The 20,672-nt window shown below is 37.7% G+C and overlaps 1 protein-coding gene across 1 annotated transcript in view; it reads left to right on the forward strand.

The window, feature by feature from the left end:
- The window catches only part of BAZ2B (bromodomain adjacent to zinc finger domain 2B), an 85,620-nt gene that overhangs the window by 28,843 nt on the left and 36,105 nt on the right, over positions 1-20,672 (forward strand). The window contains exons 9-17 of the mRNA XM_086466056.1: positions 2,182-2,242; positions 2,784-2,892; positions 3,166-3,267; positions 9,104-9,314; positions 13,962-14,054; positions 14,179-14,240; positions 18,905-18,970; positions 19,671-19,736; positions 20,419-20,463. Of these exons, the coding sequence (XP_086322182.1) occupies positions 2,182-2,242; positions 2,784-2,892; positions 3,166-3,267; positions 9,104-9,314; positions 13,962-14,054; positions 14,179-14,240; positions 18,905-18,970; positions 19,671-19,736; positions 20,419-20,463 (815 nt within the window). The remainder of the gene's footprint in view (positions 1-2,181; positions 2,243-2,783; positions 2,893-3,165; positions 3,268-9,103; positions 9,315-13,961; positions 14,055-14,178; positions 14,241-18,904; positions 18,971-19,670; positions 19,737-20,418; positions 20,464-20,672) is intronic.

A 20,672-nucleotide genomic window follows, 5' to 3' on the forward strand; every position in this document is an offset into this window, starting at 1 on the left:
GGTTTTCAAGATGCAGTTGGACAGGGTGCTAGATAATCTCATCTAGGCTCCCTTTCCCATGAAAGGTTGGACCAGATGATGTTTTGAAATCCCTTTCAACCTGGGCTGTTCTGTGGTCCTTTCACAGGTGTTTGCAACAGACATTAATATCAGTCAGCAGAATTGCAAGTTCTCAAGACCTGAACATTACACTTAGTCCAGAACATTTCAGGTCCTGTAGTTATTTGAGAGAAGATAGGATGAAATAACCAGAGTTCATATTTATTACATTAAAACTCTTCATTATTTAGTCTTTGTTATTTACAATTTTTATTTATTTACAATTCTTATTTATTTTTAATTTCTACACATGATAATTTCCATTCTGAATCTTCTGTTTCTGCCCCTTCCTCAACAAATTTAATGACTGTATTTAGTTAAATTATAACTTTATTTATTATTCTTTCAAAATTCTCAGTAGAATCTGTGGACTAGGTGCAAGGAATTATTTTTAAAATATGGAAAGTACATTTAGCATTTGCCTGATGTTATATAGTGTTTATTATCCTTACTTTGGTGAGTAATTTGTTAGATTTAGTAATAATACTGCTACAGAGAAGAATGTTTTTCTGAAAGTCACACTTCTCAATTTGCATGATAACCATTAAACAAAATAGCATATTTACTACTTTGAATTAGACACTTGATAGTTAATTAACATGCAAGTAAGTAGATTTTAAATGGGGATGTTGGCTCATAAATTTTTTTTTTATATTTGGATTCAGTAGACCAGGAATTTCGTTCCCTGTCATCAAGAGCATTAACTTTGAAGCACTGTTATGTGATCTACTTCATATTTTTTTCCCAGAAACAGACCTATTCATCGCACAGTTTGTAAAAGTTTTCCCATGCATTAGGAGTAATCCAAATTGTTAAAATACAAAGTTAATTTTTTTGCTCAGGAATCTGTGTTGATTTATGATGCTTTGAAAAGGCTGATAGATTTTTGGTTTTTTTTTTTTTGGTCTGTTTACAGAGGTGGAAGGTAGAATAAATTAATTTAATATCCTTGTTTTCGGTGTAGTACTTTTTTCCTAATACAAGTCACAGTAATACAATTAAAATATTTTTGTACCCATTTTACCTAAAGCTGGTCAGTTGATGAAGAGGTCTTGTGTCTCATCTCTGTATCTGTTTTTCACTGGACAACTCATTTTTCTCAGTTCACTTGTATTTGGACAAGCAATCTCCCTCCCTCCACTGTGACACTTAGAAGTAACGTAATAGTCAGTCCTGTTAGTTTAAGACTGCAGACCGGTGTCCGAGAAGTTTGGCATTCAAGCACGGGCAGTTCCTCAGTGCTTTCTGTAGAGGACTCTTAGCGGTTGCTTCCAGATCATGCAGGTATCTGATATGGAAATCTGCACCATGACACCGTACGACACTCCTGGCTGTAGGAGGTTGGAGCAAGTTTCAGGGGTTCAGCCTGATAACGATACTCTCTCACGTCCATTTCCACAGGGAGGAGAATCTGTCACATTCTTTACACAAGGTCCAAACTTCCTTTTTGAGAAATGCCTGTGTACATAGTTCATGTCCTACAGTTCTCCCAGAGGCCTGAGAAAATTATCAGCCTTCGGCATTCCATAAAACACGTTTGGCAATCGTCTCTCTCATATCATTGATTCAGTCTCCTGACTAGTGCCAAACACAGCATCTGTTTGAACTTTGAAAAGCTGGAATAATCCTGAAAGTTTTCCGCACTTGGCAGCGGACCACAATTCACAGTGCTCCTTGAAGGCTGAGCCTATTGTGTATGAATTTTTAAAGTACAGAGTGTTTTCATTTTCATCTTCTGTACTGAAAAAAATTTAAATGTGGTCTAGTATAGAAAAACAGGTGTGCAAGGAATTATTTTAGCAGTATCTGAGAGAACCTAACAAGGCAAGCAGTTCAGTATACCATAATTGGGTTTTCTTCTGTTCACAGTGTTAGAAGAAGAGGTTAAAGTAAACTTAGTGGAAAATTTATTTCAAAAGGAGGATAGTTATATTAATTTTCTTGCTACGTGAAGTGTGTCATGGCTAGAATGCCAAAATGCTTTGTCTTTTCATTAAGGGATATAAGGCTAAAAAGTGTATTTTAAGAACATGTTTTCATTTTGTAAATTATCTTAGGTGTTAATCAGAAATTCTGTTCTAGGTATTTCAAAAAGACGAAGAGTGACAGATGAACGGGAGCTGCGTGTTCCTCTTGAATACGGGTAAGTTATAGGTTGATATTCCTTAAAAGGAGATAATACCTTCAGAAGTCATTTGATAAAGAAACGACAGTTTAGAATTTTTTGAGGCTGAATAATAGAGAAGGGGCTTCAACAATTTAGATTATCAACTCACAGTGACTGGATCTCTTGGAAAAAAAAGCGTCGACATTTAATGTTAATTTTTGTGTATCAAATTTGCCCTTTTGCAAACATGACTTGTTTAGCAGTTTTGCCACTGGAAATTAATCCCAATGGCTAGATCTGAGCCAGTTCAGACGCCAAATAACTCCTCGAAATAACAGTTCTAAGCTGTTTAAAAACTGGTAATATGCATGTAGCTTGATATAAATAAATCCGTATATAGTCAGAGTTTGGACTATCAACATAATAACAGTTTCTGGTTTTGCCTATTTGATTTGTGATACACTTGTCACAGCTAGATATGTGCCTTTTTCCTTTCGTATAAAAGTCTTAAATTGACATAAATGACTTGTTTTTTAAAAAGTGTATTGTTGTATGCAATTATTTCATATTCCTCTAGCTGGCAGAGAGAAACCCGCATAAGAAACTTCGGTGGTCGTCTTCAAGGAGAAGTGGCATATTTTGCACCTTGTGGGAAGAAGCTGCGACAGTATCCTGAAGTAGTAAAGGTACACCCCTTTTTTTAACTGTTGTGTTCTAATGTTACTAAGCATGCTTGCAGTTTAAAAATGCCGGTTTTTTCCCTCCAATAAAGATACTTATTTCAAAATACCTGTGATATGAGGCGTAATGTATCTCAGTCTGTTACTGATTTGATCTCCTATAAATGCATATCCCTTTAATAGAATATGCAAAACATTACACTCACAAAGTTAGCTGTACATCAAAGCTGGGTTGTAATTATTTACAAGCTGAAGTGGAAAAATATGTGATTTTTTCAGTATCTCAGCAGAAATGGAATAATGGATATCTCAAGGGACAATTTCAGCTTCAGTGCAAAAATAGGAGTGGGTGACTTCTATGAAGCCAGAGATGGACCGCAGGTATCCGCTTTTTAAAAAGTAAAGTCTTTGATCCAAGGAACATTAACTTAAATTTAGGTGAAGTAATTTTCACTACAATCTGAAGCGTTGCCTGTTTTTAGCTAATTCTTTCTAAACATTGTGCGTGTTTCTTAATAGTAGTTACATTGAGATGCTGAGAGCTTGATCCTGGGCAGTGTTGAAAACTGCTCCTCTTAGTAATTTTATTAGGAGGTTGCAGGAGTTCGGCATGCCTTATGATCAGCTCTGAGCCTGGATTTGCCTAGTATGAAAGAACTCTGAGCTACGCATTTTATCTTTGTCAGATGTTTCTGACTGGAACCCTATTTCTTCCTTTACTTTATAAACTTAATATTGATAGTAATTTATGTGTATGCGTTAAATCACACTCTTCTCATCTATTCATGTGCATAATTTACATAAAATACGTGTTTAAATGCAAGTGTTTCCTGTATCGAGAATGCTGTCTGAGCTTCCCGAAGCATGAGATTTTTACAGGTAGAACTCTTAGACTTTGTGTAGACAAAGTGCACAAGAATAAGTAAAATCAGAATTTTAAGGAAATTAATGCTATGTTTGTGCCATACTGTGTTATTGCATTTTGGTCACGTTGCCATTTCTTCAGGATGTGCGTGAAAGTTTCTGACTTTTGTCAGTGAATATATTTACTTCTTCAAAAGATAAGTATCCTGAACGTGTTACTACAGGAATGTGCACAGACACCACACTCTTAGTCTTGAACTCAGGTTCTAGTTAGGCCTTATGTCCTTGTGATACCCTGTAGAAACACTTCATGTTTACATAGTGTAAATTTGAAAGCAATAAAGACTGAGTTCATAGTGAGCAGCAGCTTCTAAGTGGTGCTTCCTGGTTCCTGGCTTGCAGGGTAAAACATTGCTAAACCCTCTTCATGTTTGGCCTTCATAAAACAACAATTACAAGTTCATGTAGTTGTGAACTTCATTACATACCTGAATGGCTTGATGGAAATAATTCCTTATAATGTGAACGTAATGCAATGTCAAGGTATCTGCTCTGTTTTTACCTTTTGTGTCTGTTGCCCATATTATTTCATTAATCTTGTCCGCTTTTCTAGTTATCTCTTTCTTCTCCCTTTAATTCTTGAGATGATTTACAGATTTTGTCCTCCTTTGATACTACAATGCTTCATAATGAAGGCATTGGGGAGGGCAGGTTTCTGTAGGCAGGGTTGGCAATATGAATAGTAAGTTGCTGTACATCTTACTGTAGTTTCTACTTGTATCATTTGTGGTAGGTTCCGTTGAGACTTGGTTAGACAAAGGAAAAGTTTTCTTGTAAGTAAAAAAAAAAAAAAAAAGGACCGAGGGCAGCTGTTTCAGATGTGCTAAAATGTATTTGCATTTTACGTATGAGATTTTGAATTAGAAGATTATAAACAGTTGAGCTACACTCAGGCTGATAATATGCACTTAGCAAAACAGTGTGTGATACTGATACTTCATGAAGAGAATTTGCACCTTTTTTTACTAATATTTTTTTGATTATCCAGCCTATGGTTACTCTTCCTTTTCTTTGTTACATATTTCTGTCATCTTTTCAGACATGCAGCGTGCATCCAAAGTGATAGGGTAAGTTTCAGAAAGCTCAAAGACAGAACAAGATGTGAAGAAAATTATCTAAGGGCTATATCAGTTATATTGAAGAATTACATATAGCAAGCCAAAAATGCATGGATTACCTGCTTCTGATAGCACCTGTGTTTGTCTCTTCTGGTGCACAAGCAACCAAATGTTATGGGTCATTCAAAGTGGTGATTAACTACTTTAACAGAGAAGTGTGTCTGGCAGAAGTGGGCCATGAAATAGTAGGGTTAGAGGAATGTTTGAAGTCTGGCAAATGTGGAAATTCAGTGGCGAGACCCAGGGGCTTTAAACCGCTATGGTTTAGAAAGATTAGTGTGAATGTGATTTGAGGTGATGGAGAGGGCATGGGTCCTTATGAGTTCAAGTAATATGGATAGGAATACTACATCAAGTAGTAGGTGGAAGAGGGAGTTGTGGAGTGATACTGAGCTGCGCCTTAAGATTGCATCATGCTGGCTTTGATTAATATATAACAGCAGGAGCATCCATTGCAGGATCACAGAATGGCTGAGGTCGGAAGGGACCTCTGGAGATCACCTTGTCGAAGCCCCCCTGCTCAAAAAGGGTCACCTAGAGCCAGTTACCCAGGACCATGTCCAGACAGCCGTTGAAAATCTCTGTGGGAGACCCCATCACCTCCCTGGGCCACCTGTGTCAGTGCTCAGTCACCACTGTGGTGACAAAGTGTTGCCTGGTGCTCAGAGGAACCTCCTGGGTTTCAGTTTGTGCCATTGCCTCTGGTCCTGTCACTGGGCCCCTCTGAGAGGAGCCTGGGTCTGTCGCCTCTGCACCCTCCTTCCAGGTATTTGCACACATCGATGAGATTCCCCTGAGCCTCCTCTTCTCCAGGCTGAACAGTCCCAGCGCTCTCAGCCCTCCCCTTCACAGAGTCATTATGTAGTTAGAGAAAACTTGACCCTTCATGCAGCTCAGTTTGGATCCATTTTAGTTGAATGTGAAATACCAGTAAGGGCAAAATACAGATGTTTTAACCTGGATATAGTTCTCTGTGAGTAATTGTTAAGTCACGGTAAGCATGGCATGCGCTTTTTTTCCCCAGTAAGATTTTGCATAAAGCTGTGAGAATAATGCTTTGATTTCTGCCCCTCCCCTTCTCCCTCCACCCCCACCCCCACCCACCCCCCCCCGCCACGAGTCTCAATGCTTGCCTAGGAATTCGGGAATGGGAAAGGATGAAAGTGCTTAAAGTACTTTTTCCTGTCTCCTTAGTGAATAGTAACTCCTATGTACATTGGTATTTCTGAGGGTACTTGTTTATGGTGCTGCCTCAGAACAAATACAGCATCTTTATAAGCTGTGAAGTCTACCTCTTAAGCTTACTGTTGTTTCCTTAAGAGACTTACTCTGTGAATAGGTATTTGGAAGTCTAATAAAATGTTTATTACAGATACAATAGAAATACCGTACAGAACAGCCGACTATATAATCAGCTGTCGTATGCATTTGTAATGTAGTAGTAATTATTTGCTTCCTTTTCTAGAAACTGGAATTGAAAATGTTCTATGCTGAATTCTGCAATTAAGTTTAGAAAGCTTTGTTGTTAATTTTTTCTCACAAATCTTAAGTTGAAATTAATGAGGACGTCTCCTTCTTGCAAAATGCTTGTGGTTTTGTTCGTTAGTTTGGTTAACGGTCTTTGAGCTTGATTCTGCTTCCACGCATAGTTATCTGGTGCCTTTCTGGCAAATGGCCTGATTACAGAACAGTATTGCGATAGAAGGTGGATTCCTGAAGGTGAGAAATAGAGCCAAGTCCTTGCTTTGATGAGTTTCAACAATGAAATACAACATTTCACGGTGTTATTCCTGGTTTTATTCGAATGTTTGCGTAGTGAAGTTTGGATTTTATGGAAGCCTCTGATTCTCCTATGTTGGGGCACAACCCTCATTTTTTTTCTTTGGAGTATTGAAAATCCACAGAATATCAGATTGTACATTCTTTTATTAGAAATTTATTTTGGGTCAGATTTTAAGATATCTGAGCAAATAATATAGATGGTCAATTAGCACCTGCTTAACCCTTAATGGGTCTTTTCTGGACTATTTTTGTCTTGTCTTCTCTTAAACTTGTGGGAACTTGTTGCATCCACAGTGTCCTTTGGCAGGACATTAAACAGTCTTCTCCTTGTTCCTTGAAACGCCAGCTCCTTTTGCTTATTGAACATTCTACTAGCTTCATTTGGTGGCATCTAGTTTCTCTTGCGGGAGACGTTAGGAAAATGTAATATACATCCATGGTCTCTGTGGCACTAATGATCTTGACAACATCTATCTTTTCTGCATATTTGTTGTCATTAGTATCATTAATCACAGAAAATAATAACACAGAGCAAGAGCAGTCTCCATTGCAGGATCTAAGTTACTTCTTGAACTATGGCTGCTTCTCTTCCTTTTCTTTGAATTCTACTTTGACTTCCCCCATGCCACCCCACCCAGGGTCTTGCAGTTTTTGAGGTAAGATTTCCTAGATTGGAGGTTGGTGTAAGTGATAAGTACGGTATTAAATCTAGCTTACATTGCTCAACAGACTGAACCTGTGGTAAATCGTTAAGTCAGGTGCTAGACAGTGAAATGAAAGTGCATGCCGAAGTAGTACTCTTAAAGATAGAAAATTAATTAACTTCTCTTTAAGTGATAGAGGTAACTATTTTGGATTGAAAAGTCCTTCGAGATGATGCATTGTACACATAGTGATACGATCATGATGCTGAACAGGTGGTTTTCAGGATCATAGCTAATAACAAAGCCCTTTGGAATGTCTGTGTGTGAGATGTACTTTGGGGGTGGTCTTAACTGGGAGTGATTCAGACTTCAAAAAAAGGTGTCTTTGCAGATACTGACAGCTTCCTTGGAATCTGAACGTTTCATTAGCAAAAATGGCATTTCTCTTGTCAAATCTTATATTAAATGTTTGTAATTATGACACATGAGCAGAAAGAAGGTAAATTGTCAGAATGAGCAAATAAAAATGTGTTTTATGGTACAGCAAATTTGATTTCAGTGTTTATGTACTATAATTGTGAAAACTTTGATAATGTAAATTATTTTTTCTGAACAGATATTTAACTAATGTGTTTTATAAGTTACCAACTTTCATTCTTGCCTTTGCAGACATTTTCAAAATCTTTTACAAACCTTTTTAAGGCAGATTATGGAGTAGTCCCTAAGGGTACTTAGCTTACATTTTCCCCCCACATTTTTCAAAAACTTGGAAAAGTGTTAAAAGATCTTACAATTTTTAAATACTCATGTTCAATCAAATGGGATCGGATAGACCATGCTCCTGTTCTGCTCAGTAGATGCAATAAACTCTACTTTTTATCAGTTAAAGTAAAGCTGTTTCTGTGTGAGGACTAACTTGGGTATTTGTATTAACAAAGTGTTTCACTATTTGTTTTTGAGATTTCATGAAAAACCAGTCATAGTAGTGAAAGACTGTGTTGAATGTATTGCTGCATTTGTTTAGTTTGAGAATATAGTTAATACAACTTCTGGTTCAGATAGATGGATTCTTAAAAGTTACCAACTTCCAATTGCTTCAAGTTGACGCAGAAATTAATTTGCTTGCAGTGGATGAGGGGAGAAATAAATTGTACTAAATAAAACTTCAAGATTAAAATGAGTTTGTTTTTTCAACTTTGTTTACATCTACAACACCCCAGAAAGCAATATTTGAAAATACGTTACTGCATTTGCTTGTCATGTATGTCAAAAACTCGGCAAACGCTAACAGTTGGAAGACAGTGACTCGTAGCTTGACGTGTTTTCTCATTCACGTTGAGCAGTGGATTATGTGAGAGCAGAGTAGTTATTTTTGAGTTTACGTAATAAGGAAGAATCCATTAGTCCTTTTAAAAAGGGTTGAGCAATAAGTGATTTGGTCAGAAATAATTAAAAATAACATGGTAGTGGTATACCTGCTAGGTAATACCTGTGTGTCACTGCATAGTCTTCAAAATCTTGCATAGTAATGATAAGTGTTCAATATATAGCTTCTATGCGTCATCAAAATGTTGTACTACCCAAGTAGTGCATCACAGCTCTTGCATATTTTGTATATATAACTTACTTAGGAAAAAAAAAACAACCACGACATCTCTTGCTGTTCATGTTCTCAATTGTCATAGATTTATTTTTCCTTTTTTTAGTCTGTGCTTGTAATACCTGTCTCTGAAATGTGTCAATTAAAAGGGTGTGCAGTGGTGTCTTCTGAAGGAAGAGGAAGTCATTCCCCGTATCAGAGCTATGGAAGGGCGTAGAGGACGACCACCAAATCCCGACAGACAGCACTCTAGAGAGGAGTCAAGAATGAGACGACGCAAAGGCCGACCTCCAAATGTTGGTAGCACTGAGTTTCTAGACAACACTGATGCAAAGCTTTTAAGAAAGCTCCAGGCTCAAGGTAGGTAGTATGTTGCTGTTTTCATGAACAGAGGGTGTCAGTATATAGAGAGTTAATACTTTTTCTGAAGAGGAGTGATATGTGTCACTAGGATATTACTATACAACATTTTGTTTTGGAAATTTGTCACATGCTTTTATTAAAGCCTTTTTCAAGATCAGTAGAGTATATATGATTCAAAGGAAGAAGTGTGTGTGTAAATGCGTGTGTAAGAGCTTACTCTACAGTTGCTTTATTTAGATTTATAAAATTTAAAAAAGCAGACATCCAATAGTCTGGTTACCACTGATGTAATTTTTTTAAATTGGCAAAAATGAACAGATCTTTGTTTTCTCCTGTATCAGCTCAAACAACAGTGGACATAGAGATTGAAATTGTGATCTGAAGTTAGCATTTCTGTGAAGCTTTTGGCTTCACAGTGAAAATGCTATTCTTGTAAAATCTCTGATAGTGACAAGATTTAAATGCCCATAAGGTTGAATAGGCTCCTGTAATAAGGAGTACCAATGTTGACAGTGGAACTTCCATGGTGTCAGGTACTACTATATATAAAAAGCATGAGGACCTGATTTTAATTAACACCAGGTATGTAATTTTCGAATTTCAGTTCTTCAGTCCATAACCGTATCGTATTTTCTGAATGCATCTAATCCAGTATGAAAAACTCTTACAGGATGTTTGTTTTAACTTAGGACTTCACTGTTCTTTCATATGCTGACTGTGGACATGTTTGGGGAGCAACATTGTGTTTTGCATAGTGTCCTTGCTAACAGTACGTGTGCCGTTAATACCTGCCTTGGTGCGATTCTTTGCATCTTTTTCCCTTGTTGCCTGCAAAGAGTACTGTTCTATACAGAAATGTTTAAGGTATGCAGCCAAATAAGGTAATTCTTTGGACCCATGGACAGAGAGAAAGCAGTTTTATAAATACCTTAATTTGTGGTATGTCTTGTAGTGTTGCACAGCTATTTTACCTGTGTTAAGGTCACCGCCACCTTTGGTTCGGTCATGAGAATTAGGAAACTGTAAGTGTCAGCTGAGAATTAGGAAACTGTGTCAACTGCTGAAGCATCGTAGCATTTGCTGAGAGGCTGTGTGTTTATTGTTGAGGCACAGTGACTAATTCCAGAAGTCTTTTCTTCTCAGTGGGAAAAGATAAGCCCTAGTCACTAAGCCATTTTGTTTCACTTTGCAACTTCTCTTTCCCTGTATTGGTCGCTGTAAGGGGTGGAGGAGAAGTATTTAGGTACGTTCTCCCATGTCTGTTTTCCCACCATGCACTGTAGCATTTAGTAAAATGAACAAAAACGTGGTCTATAGATACAAGAAGATTCAGGATGTATAATATTTCATGTTAGTTTATTCATATCTACCCTGCTTTTTTCCCCTCATGAGAACATTAGAAATGTCTCAGTGGCTCAGCCCAGCAGTTCATCTAGTGCAGAACACTGTCTCCCATAGTGGCCATGGGAGAAAGCATGTGAACCTGATCACTTCTTGGTCCATTTATTTCCTCGTACTGTGGCATCCTGAGTTGTTTTATGAGTGATGTTGTAGAGTACATTTTTTTTCTTGTTCCATTTATTTTCAGTTTATAGAACTGCTGCACGTGAATTAGTCTGTTGTTTGTTTTTTAACCTCCTGACAACGTTTGCTCTATCAGCCTCTGGTGGCAACAGGTTCCAGAAGTCTGCTAACTACTGTACCATTTTAGTTTTTAAAAAATGACCTTCTGTTACCATTGGTGGGTGTTCCTGCAGGGTTTGGAGAGTAACGGTTCTCCAAATTGCTATCCACCACTTTAATGATTTTGCATACCTTAATCCTCTCTGTTCTTAGTCTTCTCCTCTCCAAACTGAAAAACCTCAAGTATTTTCAGGTTTTTTTCTCAGAAGATTGTTCCATCCCTTTGATCCTCTTGTGTGTCCTCTAATTTCAGTATTTCTTTTCTAGGTGTGTTACCTTACATTTACCTATGATGAAGCTCTTCTGCTACCTTTGCCCACTGTTTTTCAGGGCTCTTCCAGAGTTTCTTGCTGTCAGCACAGCCTTGGATTTTCCAGAGTGCTTAATATTGTCTTCACATTTTGGAATTTAACTTTGCAGTCCCCTTTCCAGGTTCCGCTGATGAAAAAGTATTAAATAAAGCTGGTTGTAATACTGATTTGTGAAGAAACTCTCTGCTAACTCTTCTTCATCACAAAAGGTGACTGCTGAGCTCTGCCTTTTGTTTGCTATCATTTAAAGAGCTTTCAGTCTGTGAAGCTTGCCTTCAATGACATAACAGCTTAGTTTTACTAATAACGTTTGACTTAGAACCTAGTAAAATACTTTCTGAAATTCCAAATACATTATATCTATTAGATTGTCTTTATCTCCCTGTTACTGACGCTCTCGTTGAAACCTGAAATTAGGCAGAAATTTCCCTTTGTAGAAGCCATGCCGCCTGTCTGAACTGATAGTGTTTTATAATGTACTCAGTAAGTATATATAAGATATCATATGTGCAATAAGATCCTACCACCTCAAACAGGAAAGGAAAATCAGACTAACTGATCTGCAGTTCCCAAGACTTCTGCTAGAGCCCTTTTTTTGTTGTTGATGAGAGTTGCCAATCCTATGACACAGTGGCTATTGTTAATAATACAGTAAACAGCCAGATGTCTCTGTGGTTTCACGTTAGTGTTCCTTCAGATTTCTCAGCTTAATCTGTCACGTCCTAGTCATCTGTTAACATCTGACTTACCTTCTTGATGTAATGCTTCTTTTGTATTTACCTCAAATTCATGTAGTTCTTCTGACTTGTCTGCTGTAGATGACGCTCCGAGTAGGGGAATCTGCCCGGCATCTTCAGCAGTAGAGACTGGCACAAGTAATTCATTAAGCTTTTTTTCCTAAGGCTCTATTTTTTATCCTGTTCACCGTTAGGTCCCACTGATTGTATTTCTGACTTCCTGTTGTGATGTATGTAAAGATCTTTTACAATCTGCTCAGGCGTCCTTTGCAAGGTGCTCTTCAAATTCTTTTTTAGCCTTTCTCACTCATTCTTTAAGTTTGGTCTGTCATAGGCTTTTCTGTTCTTACTTGAACACGCTTCTAGTTTTTTACATGCTTACTGTTTTCCTATGACAGCCTCCTTTTCTAAAGAACGACACATGGACTACCTTTTTCCGTTTTTAAACGGCTCAGTATTTAGCTGGACAAGCATATGTTTTTTTTGAACTGCCTGTAGATTGCTCACTTGAAGTATGCGTGCGTGAAGACTGCTTTTGTATAGCTTCTTTTAGGGTTCCACCAAATGGACTACACAGATGTTTCTTCATTCATCATTTTTACACTATGTGACTTGATACTGCACTTTGCATAGAAAGCACGTCTTCTGCCTTACATCTCATTCTGATATTCCTGTAACGTTCGTACTTGGTAACAACATGTATTATTAATTATCCTTCTACTGTGTCTGTGATACGTCCGTTACATCTGAGTTGTCATTTGGTACCAGGAATTCTAGTTTCCCTAATTTCTTTTTACATTTCTTGGCTTGATTTACAAGGCCTTACATTTTGCTCAATACAGCACGTACTAGTTGAATGGAAATACAAGTGGTCTGATTTGTCATCCCTGTTTTTTGCACTATAGGTGTTTCTTTCCCATCTGTCCTTTTCAAACGCATGCCGAATATTAATTGCATCCTCCTTGTGGATTGTGTCAATTCAGACTAAGCGGTCTTCTGCATCTGTTGGCCTTTCCATAGTTCATAGTTTAATTTCTCCTCTGTGATGTAAATTCTGATTTCCAGCTACTGGTTCTGTTTCGATTAAGGTGTAACTTCTTCTGTATGGTTTCTCCTTGGCCCTGAAGGTTTCACTGTTGTTGTGTACCTATTTACACTACCCTTGCTATCTATGGCATCATCTTACCTGTACGTGGATTTTCCATGCGTCTGCCTGCATCTTGGTCATTGCACAAGAAGCTGACAGTATTTTGGAGGATGCTGTCGGAGACATTCTGGACATCAGTCCTTTGAATAGCATGCTGTCCTACAGCTGTCTTACATCAGTGTGGCCGTGCACAGTTCATGCAAATCCCATAAATATTCTTACTTAAAATAGTGGAATGCTTCAGGAAGTGACTAATTAGTGGAAGAGTGGCTGGCTGTAGGTAGCCACAGTACAGAGAGGTGTGACCCAGATGAGTCTTGTGTGCTCTTACTGCATTCGTAAAAAATTCGTAATTACAGGAGGTGACTTCTAAAGAAGACAGTAATTCCATGCTTTCTGAATAAAATGTTGATTTAGTACTCTGAGAAAAATGGGTTTTGCTTTAAAAAGAAAGAAGAAATCAATTTTTAAGTGAAGCAGCATTATTGGCCCAATGCTGTCACTTAATAGGTATTTTTTTCCTCCAAAAATAGTATTTTCTTTTAAGTAGAAAACATCCATGTTCATTTGCGCTGTTGATGTACTTACTGATACATGAGAGACCACTAAAAGTAGTTTATAGTGAAAAGTTGTCAAGATAAAGATAGAGAAAACAGTGGATCTGTTTTGCACATATTTAACTCATGAAAATGTCTGGAATATGAGCTATATCTTTATTGTTGGACAGCACTGGTTTTATGACATTAATATTTTCTTTTTGTTACAGAAATAGCTAGGCAAGCAGCACAAATAAAGCTACTGAGAAAGCTCCAGAAGCAGGAACAAGCTCGAGCTGCCAAAGAAGCAAAAAAACAGCAAGGTAGGTATTACTTGTGAAACTTTGGGCATGCTAGCAGATTATTTTGAAAAGTATTAGTGAAAAGTTAGCTATCTCTTGTCATGTTCTGCTGATACTAATTTTTTTGTTTGCTTTTGTCCTTTAGCTATTATGGCAGCTGAAGAAAAACGAAAGCAAAAGGAGCAGATAAAGATAATGAAGCAGCAGGTAAACTTATGTGATTGCTAAATGAGCTCCTTAAATTATGTTTTGAATTACTGAATTAGGGGAATTTTTAATTAGTAAATTATTAAGTATGCTGATTACAAAGTGAATGTTTGAAATCTAGTTTTAAAGAGCACACAATGTATATTATTTAGAATTCTAAACTCTGTAGTAGCTGTTCGTATTGTCAGGACATAGCAATTTTGTCTGTTGATTTAAGCGACCCAGCATATGTAATTGCTTGCCAATATTGGTAAGAAATTAAAAAACTGCTACTGAAGTAGTGTGATGTGGTCTTCCTTTATTTGGTTCTAAATACTGGAGTAGTGTTCGTCAGTGATTCTGGCTGGCTAATAATTTGCATCCAAAAATGTATATGTGTGTATGGTTGGCTTTTTATATTCATTCTGTTCAGTATGAAACTTAGAGTACAGAAATTAAATACTTCATCTCGCAGCAATCAAAGGACAAGTTTTTTTAGCTTTCAGTGAGAAGACATTTTTGTGTTCAGTACCATTACTGCTTAAGATTTTTACCCTCTTAACAGTGGCAGCAAATAAGAATATAGAACCTTACAAAAGGAGAAAAAGTTGACTTCAGTTGGCCAGTTCAACCTGTACGACTGCTGAATTAGTATGTGTGTGCATAGTACAGACAGTACATTCAATTATTTTTAAAAAGAAAGTCTAAATATTGTTGGAATTATGTTCCCTGTTCATGTTCTTACTACAGTATTATTTATAGAGGCTTAAATTAAAGGGATATATGGAGATGGAAATGATGAACATTTACTATTATAACCAATAACTTATTTGTGATACAAACTTTCACTGAAATTTCCATGAAGTTCTATAAATATTTGGACTTGATGATATGCTACTTTGTAATGTAATGTGTATTTTTAGCTCTAAATAGAATTTTGAATTTGGACATGGGAGGAGAGGATTCCAGGTTTGACTTCCTGCATCAGCTTGGGGCTGATTTAAAATACCTTGTGCCTTTCATACAGGGTAGAGCTGAAGTCAGTTGCAGGGAAAATCTTTCTTCAGTGGTGCAGTGTATTCACTGTAGTCTCAAGACTGGTTTCTATTTATATTGTACTTCACTTGTGTTTTTTCTAGAGATGGTTCAATTGTAATTTTTTTGAGCTCTAGTTACATGTTTTCAACCTGTTGTGTTAGGTGCTGTAGAGTAATTTTATTTTGCAGCTAAGTTGCATTTAGATCCCCAGAGAAGCTTCACATCTAGCATTCAGATTCAGAAATCAGCAAATCAAAACGTGTCTATATTTGATTTATTTTGTTTGTGGCTTTTTAAATCTCAGAGAACAATTAGTATGAAATAATAGAATCACAGAATCATTTAGGTTGGAAAGGACCTTCAAGATCATGGAGTCCAACCATTAACCCAGCACTGCCAAGCCCAAAACTAAACCCTGTCCCAAAGCACCATGTGTACCTGTTTTTAAATCCCTCCAAGGATGGTGACTCCACCAGTTCTCTGGGCAGCCTTTTCCAGTGCTTGACAGCCCTTTCAGTAAAGAAATTTTTCCTGATGTCCGATCTCAACCTCCCCTGGTGCAACTTCAGGCCATTTCCTCTCATCCTATCACTTGTTACTTGGGAGAAGAGACCGACCCCCACCTCACCACAACCTCCTTTCAGGCCGTTGCAGAGAGCAATGAGGTCTCCCCTCAGCCTCATCTTCTCCAGGCTGAACAACCCCAGTTCCCTCAGCTGCTCCTGGTAAGACCTGTTCTTGAGACCGTTCACCAGCTTCGTTGCCCTTCTCTGCACACGCTCCAGCACCTCAATGTCTTTGTATGATCTTATCATCCCACCACTTAGAAAATAATACTGGTAAAACAGATCTCTCATGATTTTGCCTATAAGCGGCATCCTGAGGTGTTAAGAACACCAATGAAAATATCAAAGCCTTTTGCATCTTTGAAATCCAGACATTAAACGTAACATACTTTTTTTTTTGGTAAGTACTTAACCAAAATTGTTGTTACTGCTGACTGCCTTAAATATCCCAGGAATAGATAACAATTAATCCTTGTCAGTAACTGTTTAGATTTTTCGATGAAAAAAAGTGCTCAGTATAGTAGACACTGGGCTAGAAGTTGTCACTCTGCCATCTCTGAGCTAAACTAGGAAGGGCTGAGAGCGCTGGGACTGTTCAGCCTGAAGAAGAGGAGGCTCAGGGGAATCGATGGTCCTTTCCAACCTAAATGATTCTGTGATTCTATTATTTCATACTAATTGTTCTCTGAGATTTAAAAATCGATGTGTGCAAATACTTGGAGGGAGAGTGCAGAGAGGACAGACCCAGGCTCCTCTCAGAGGGGCCCAGTGACAGGACCAGAGGCAATGGGCACAAACTGAAACCCAGGAGGTTCCTCTGAGCACCAGGCAACACTTTGTCACCACAGTGGTGACTGAGCACTGACACAGGTGGCCCAGGGAGGTGATGGGGTCTCCCACAGAGATTTTCAACGGCTGTCTGGACATGGTCCTGGGTAACTGGCTCTAGGTGACCCTTTTTGAGCAGGGGGGCTTGGAGAAGGTGATCTCCAGAGGTCTCTTCCGGCCTCAGCCATTCTGAACTTTTGTAGATTGTGACAGCTTCAAAGTTTCCACTTCTGAAGGCAACCCTTACTTGTTAAGGAAGGACAAATAATGCAGGCTTTTTTTTTTTTTTTTTTTTTTTTCTTTTCAGAGCGTTGGACTTGTATCCATTCACATCACCCTATGATTATAAAGTAGTCCTTATATTCCTAAGTGTTCAGGACGCAAGAATTGCTTAATCAAATCCAGACCTTGTTTATCGCCACCATATTCCTTCTTGATGTATAAACTGATAAAATTTTCATTATTCCAATGTGTAGAATATTTCTTTTCTTCTCCGAGATACTTCTTTTCTCTCTTTTCTGCTGAAAAATTTGTTCTGTATTAACTCTGACCTTTGTTAAATTGAGAGAGTATAGTGCATGCTCTCAACTTTTGTACAGTTTTGTTTGTAAAGTATAATGGGGGATAACAGAGACTTAAGGTCCATGCCATGAGCTTTGCATGTTGAAAATAAAAGTTCAACACTGTATTATCAAGGGCCCTGAATGAATTTGCTGGATAAGGTAGTCTTATGTTGAACTTCTCGACAGTTAAAGAGCTGGTAACATTTGCCTGAAGTTTGTAAGACCTCATGAGGTCTTCTTGTATTGGAGCTCTATTCTTCAGGAAATTTTGTATGCCTTTCTTCTGTGATTGCTCATTTTCTCTTAAATATTTTATATTGCCTTTTGTTGGAGGCTTGGTTTTGGCTTCAGTTATTTTTTTGATAAAGTATATATATTACTATGTGTTCTCTAGAAAGTAAAATTTTGGAGTAGTGCATATTCTAGAGTCTCAGACCAGCTCACAAGAAGACAGTGTCTTCACTACAGGTGGGCTTTACACTCACTGTTGGGACATCTGCTGTTCCAGAGAAGAGCATTGAGCTCCATTTCAGGCTTCTGATTTAGGCCTCCCAGCTTGCAGGGCTTTTTCGTGGCCTCGGTTTTGCTGTTAAAACTTAACAGCAAGTCCAGCTGAATGTATTCCTACACTGCTTGTCATAATGGTCCCTTCCTAGCCCCTGTGGCTTAAGCAGCTTTTTTTGAGATCAGGAAACCACGAATAATGTGCTAAGAAATTTTTGATATGAACTTGGGTTGCTGCTATTTAAGAGCCAAAACCCATGCAGCACACGAAATGTGAACTAATACCAAAGTTCGCAATGATTGCATTTCTAAAACAATGTAATAAGATTATTATAGATTTTAGGAACTAATTCCTGAAAAAGAATAAATTAGAATATGGTTACATAGCACCCATCTGTGGAGTGCATAGCGTGATCATTTTCTTCTTACCACGATGAAACATGCTGAAATGTGTCATACTGCCTGTGGCTGCTGTTTCAGTTACTTTTTTTGTTATTCAGCTCTTCAGCATGTGTAAAACTGTCCCCTACACTACATATTAAGGCATCCAAACTGATTGTCAATTACCTGAATGCTTTAAAAATCTGGGGAAACTGAAGTGTACTTAACTGTGAAAATAATACCCAAATTGCATGTGGGTAACTTACTGGCTGACAGAGTGTGTGCTTTGATTTTCACAGTACTCAGGTTTTCCATGTTGCCCGTGGTACCATAATGAACTGAAAGGCTGCTAGAACTAAGGGAGAAAGTAGTGGTTTGACAGAACCCCATGTTTCTTATTCAGGGAAATACCATCAAAACATGGTGGGTTTTATGCCATAGCTGCCATTTCCATTCATTCCTAAATAACTCCACCGTTGCAAAGCTAGAATTTGAGTGCTGCTAGCTTGATGACATTGTCATTAATCTGGTCCCCTTAAAGCTGTTAAAAAAATAAATACTATGATGACTTAAACATGAGCACCTATGCATAGTGTTGGTTCATTCCGGGATATACCAGACATCATCTAGTGCTAGTAAAAATGCTGAAGGTGCATTGTCATGTGGCAGCAATTGACTACAATGGGTGTGAGGCTTGGTAACAAAATGTATCTGTGCATAGACTTGGTCATTTTTAAAAATGTAAACGTAAATTTACTTTCTCAGTTTTTTTTTTAAAAAGAAATAACTTTTTTTCCTCTTGTAGGAAAAAATTAAGCGAATCCAGCAAATCAGAATGGAGAAAGAACTTCGAGCTCAGCAAATTTTAGAGGTAAAAATAGTGGCTCAAATACAATTCCTTGTGTTGCCATTTTAAACAGCGTTGTATTTTAATAGTCACACATGCAGTTGGGAATGCAACTAAATATAACAGCTCTAACAACCTGGACTTCCAAAGGCCAGTTCAAAAACATGTCTTAAAATGTTTTTCTTAAAAAATCTGTGTTAACTGCGACCCAGATCTCGCAAAGTTAACAGCTTAACTATTCCTTTAGAAATAGTTAGAAAACAAGTTTGCAATTAATAGAACATTGCAGCAGTATCACTTTACTCTGTATGAGGTGCAGTGGATTTAAAATCCTAAGTTTATGTATATGCCAGAATATACCTCTATACCATACTAGTCTGCTACTATATTACCAAAGATAATTTGTTAGTTTTCACGTGTCCATTAATGGAAAAATTAATGGTAATCTTGTTGCCATTTATGTTTTATTGCTTATTTGTATACTTACTTCCTTAGCTATAATAGCCAGGTGAAGCAAATTTGATTTGGACTTGAAATTCTGGCTTAATTTTTAAAAAGTTAATGAATTGTGAGTTCATTGATTGTGAAAGCTGCGTTGGAGAAGGAATCTGTTGCAATGATACACGATGATGTTTTCAACTTTTAAAGGCATGTAACTATTTCTAGTCAGATTATTTCCAAGTTGTAATGATGCTATTGTGTGGAATGTGTTTCACATGCACAGGCAAAAAAGAAAAAGAAGGAAGAAGCAGCAAATGCCAAATTATTGGAGGCCGAAAAACGAATAAAGGTTGGTTTAGAGGAGCTCTAAGACCAAGAACTGTGTTATTGTGCGTATGTGTTGATGTGTAAGAGCAGTAAATTTGGAAGAATATTCATTGATAATGGAACTGTCAATAGAGATGGCGTGTGAATACTGCATACGTATGAAATGCATGAAGCGTATGCTGAAAGTTGGTGTATATGTGACATACACAAACACAGGTGCACATACGTACATTCGTACATACTACACACGTGAGTATAGAGAGAGATGGTAAGCTTTTGCGTGCCATTACCATGAGTTTTGCTTACATGATGCTTGGTTTGCATAACTTAAAATGCCCATGTAGTAACATTCACAGTATTGTTTTCAGCACACTGTGTCAAAAGACTGTTGCTTCTCAACAAGCATAGTCTTTCTAGGTTGTAAGTATACAAGGCTACAGAACTCTTTTACAAACAATGAAAAATACTGTTTATATATGTGCTTCTATTTCTGCTTTGGCATTCTTGCTGTATTTTAACGTGGAACTCCCAACTCAATAGACCTGCTGTCACGTATACCATGTATACTTCTCTGCGGTCAGTTTATGGGGAGTGGGGAAGTAAGAATTTAGTTCAGATCTACTGCTTTAGCATGGCAAAAATCTGCAACTTGGTAGGTAAATTCTGATAGGTATTTTAAATACATTTTTGTTCTTTTGTTTAAGGAAAAAGAGATGCGAAGGCAGCAAGCTGTTCTTCTGAAACACCAGGTTGGTATACATTCAGTTGACCAAACAGGCAGAATGCCAGTTGCGATCTGCTACTACTTAAGCTATAGGGGGGGGGGGGGGGGGGCGGCAAATCTTCAAAATATGACCTTTTTAAATTTCCCGGTTTGATTTCTGCACAAATTTTCTTTCACCTTACGATTTGTTGCTTTGCTTTGGTATTGGGGTCTTTTGGGGGATTATGAAGTGGT

Source organism: Leptosomus discolor, chromosome 5 (genome assembly GCF_034619465.1).
Source record: "Leptosomus discolor isolate bLepDis1 chromosome 5, bLepDis1.hap2, whole genome shotgun sequence".
NCBI lineage: Eukaryota > Metazoa > Chordata > Aves > Leptosomiformes > Leptosomidae > Leptosomus > Leptosomus discolor.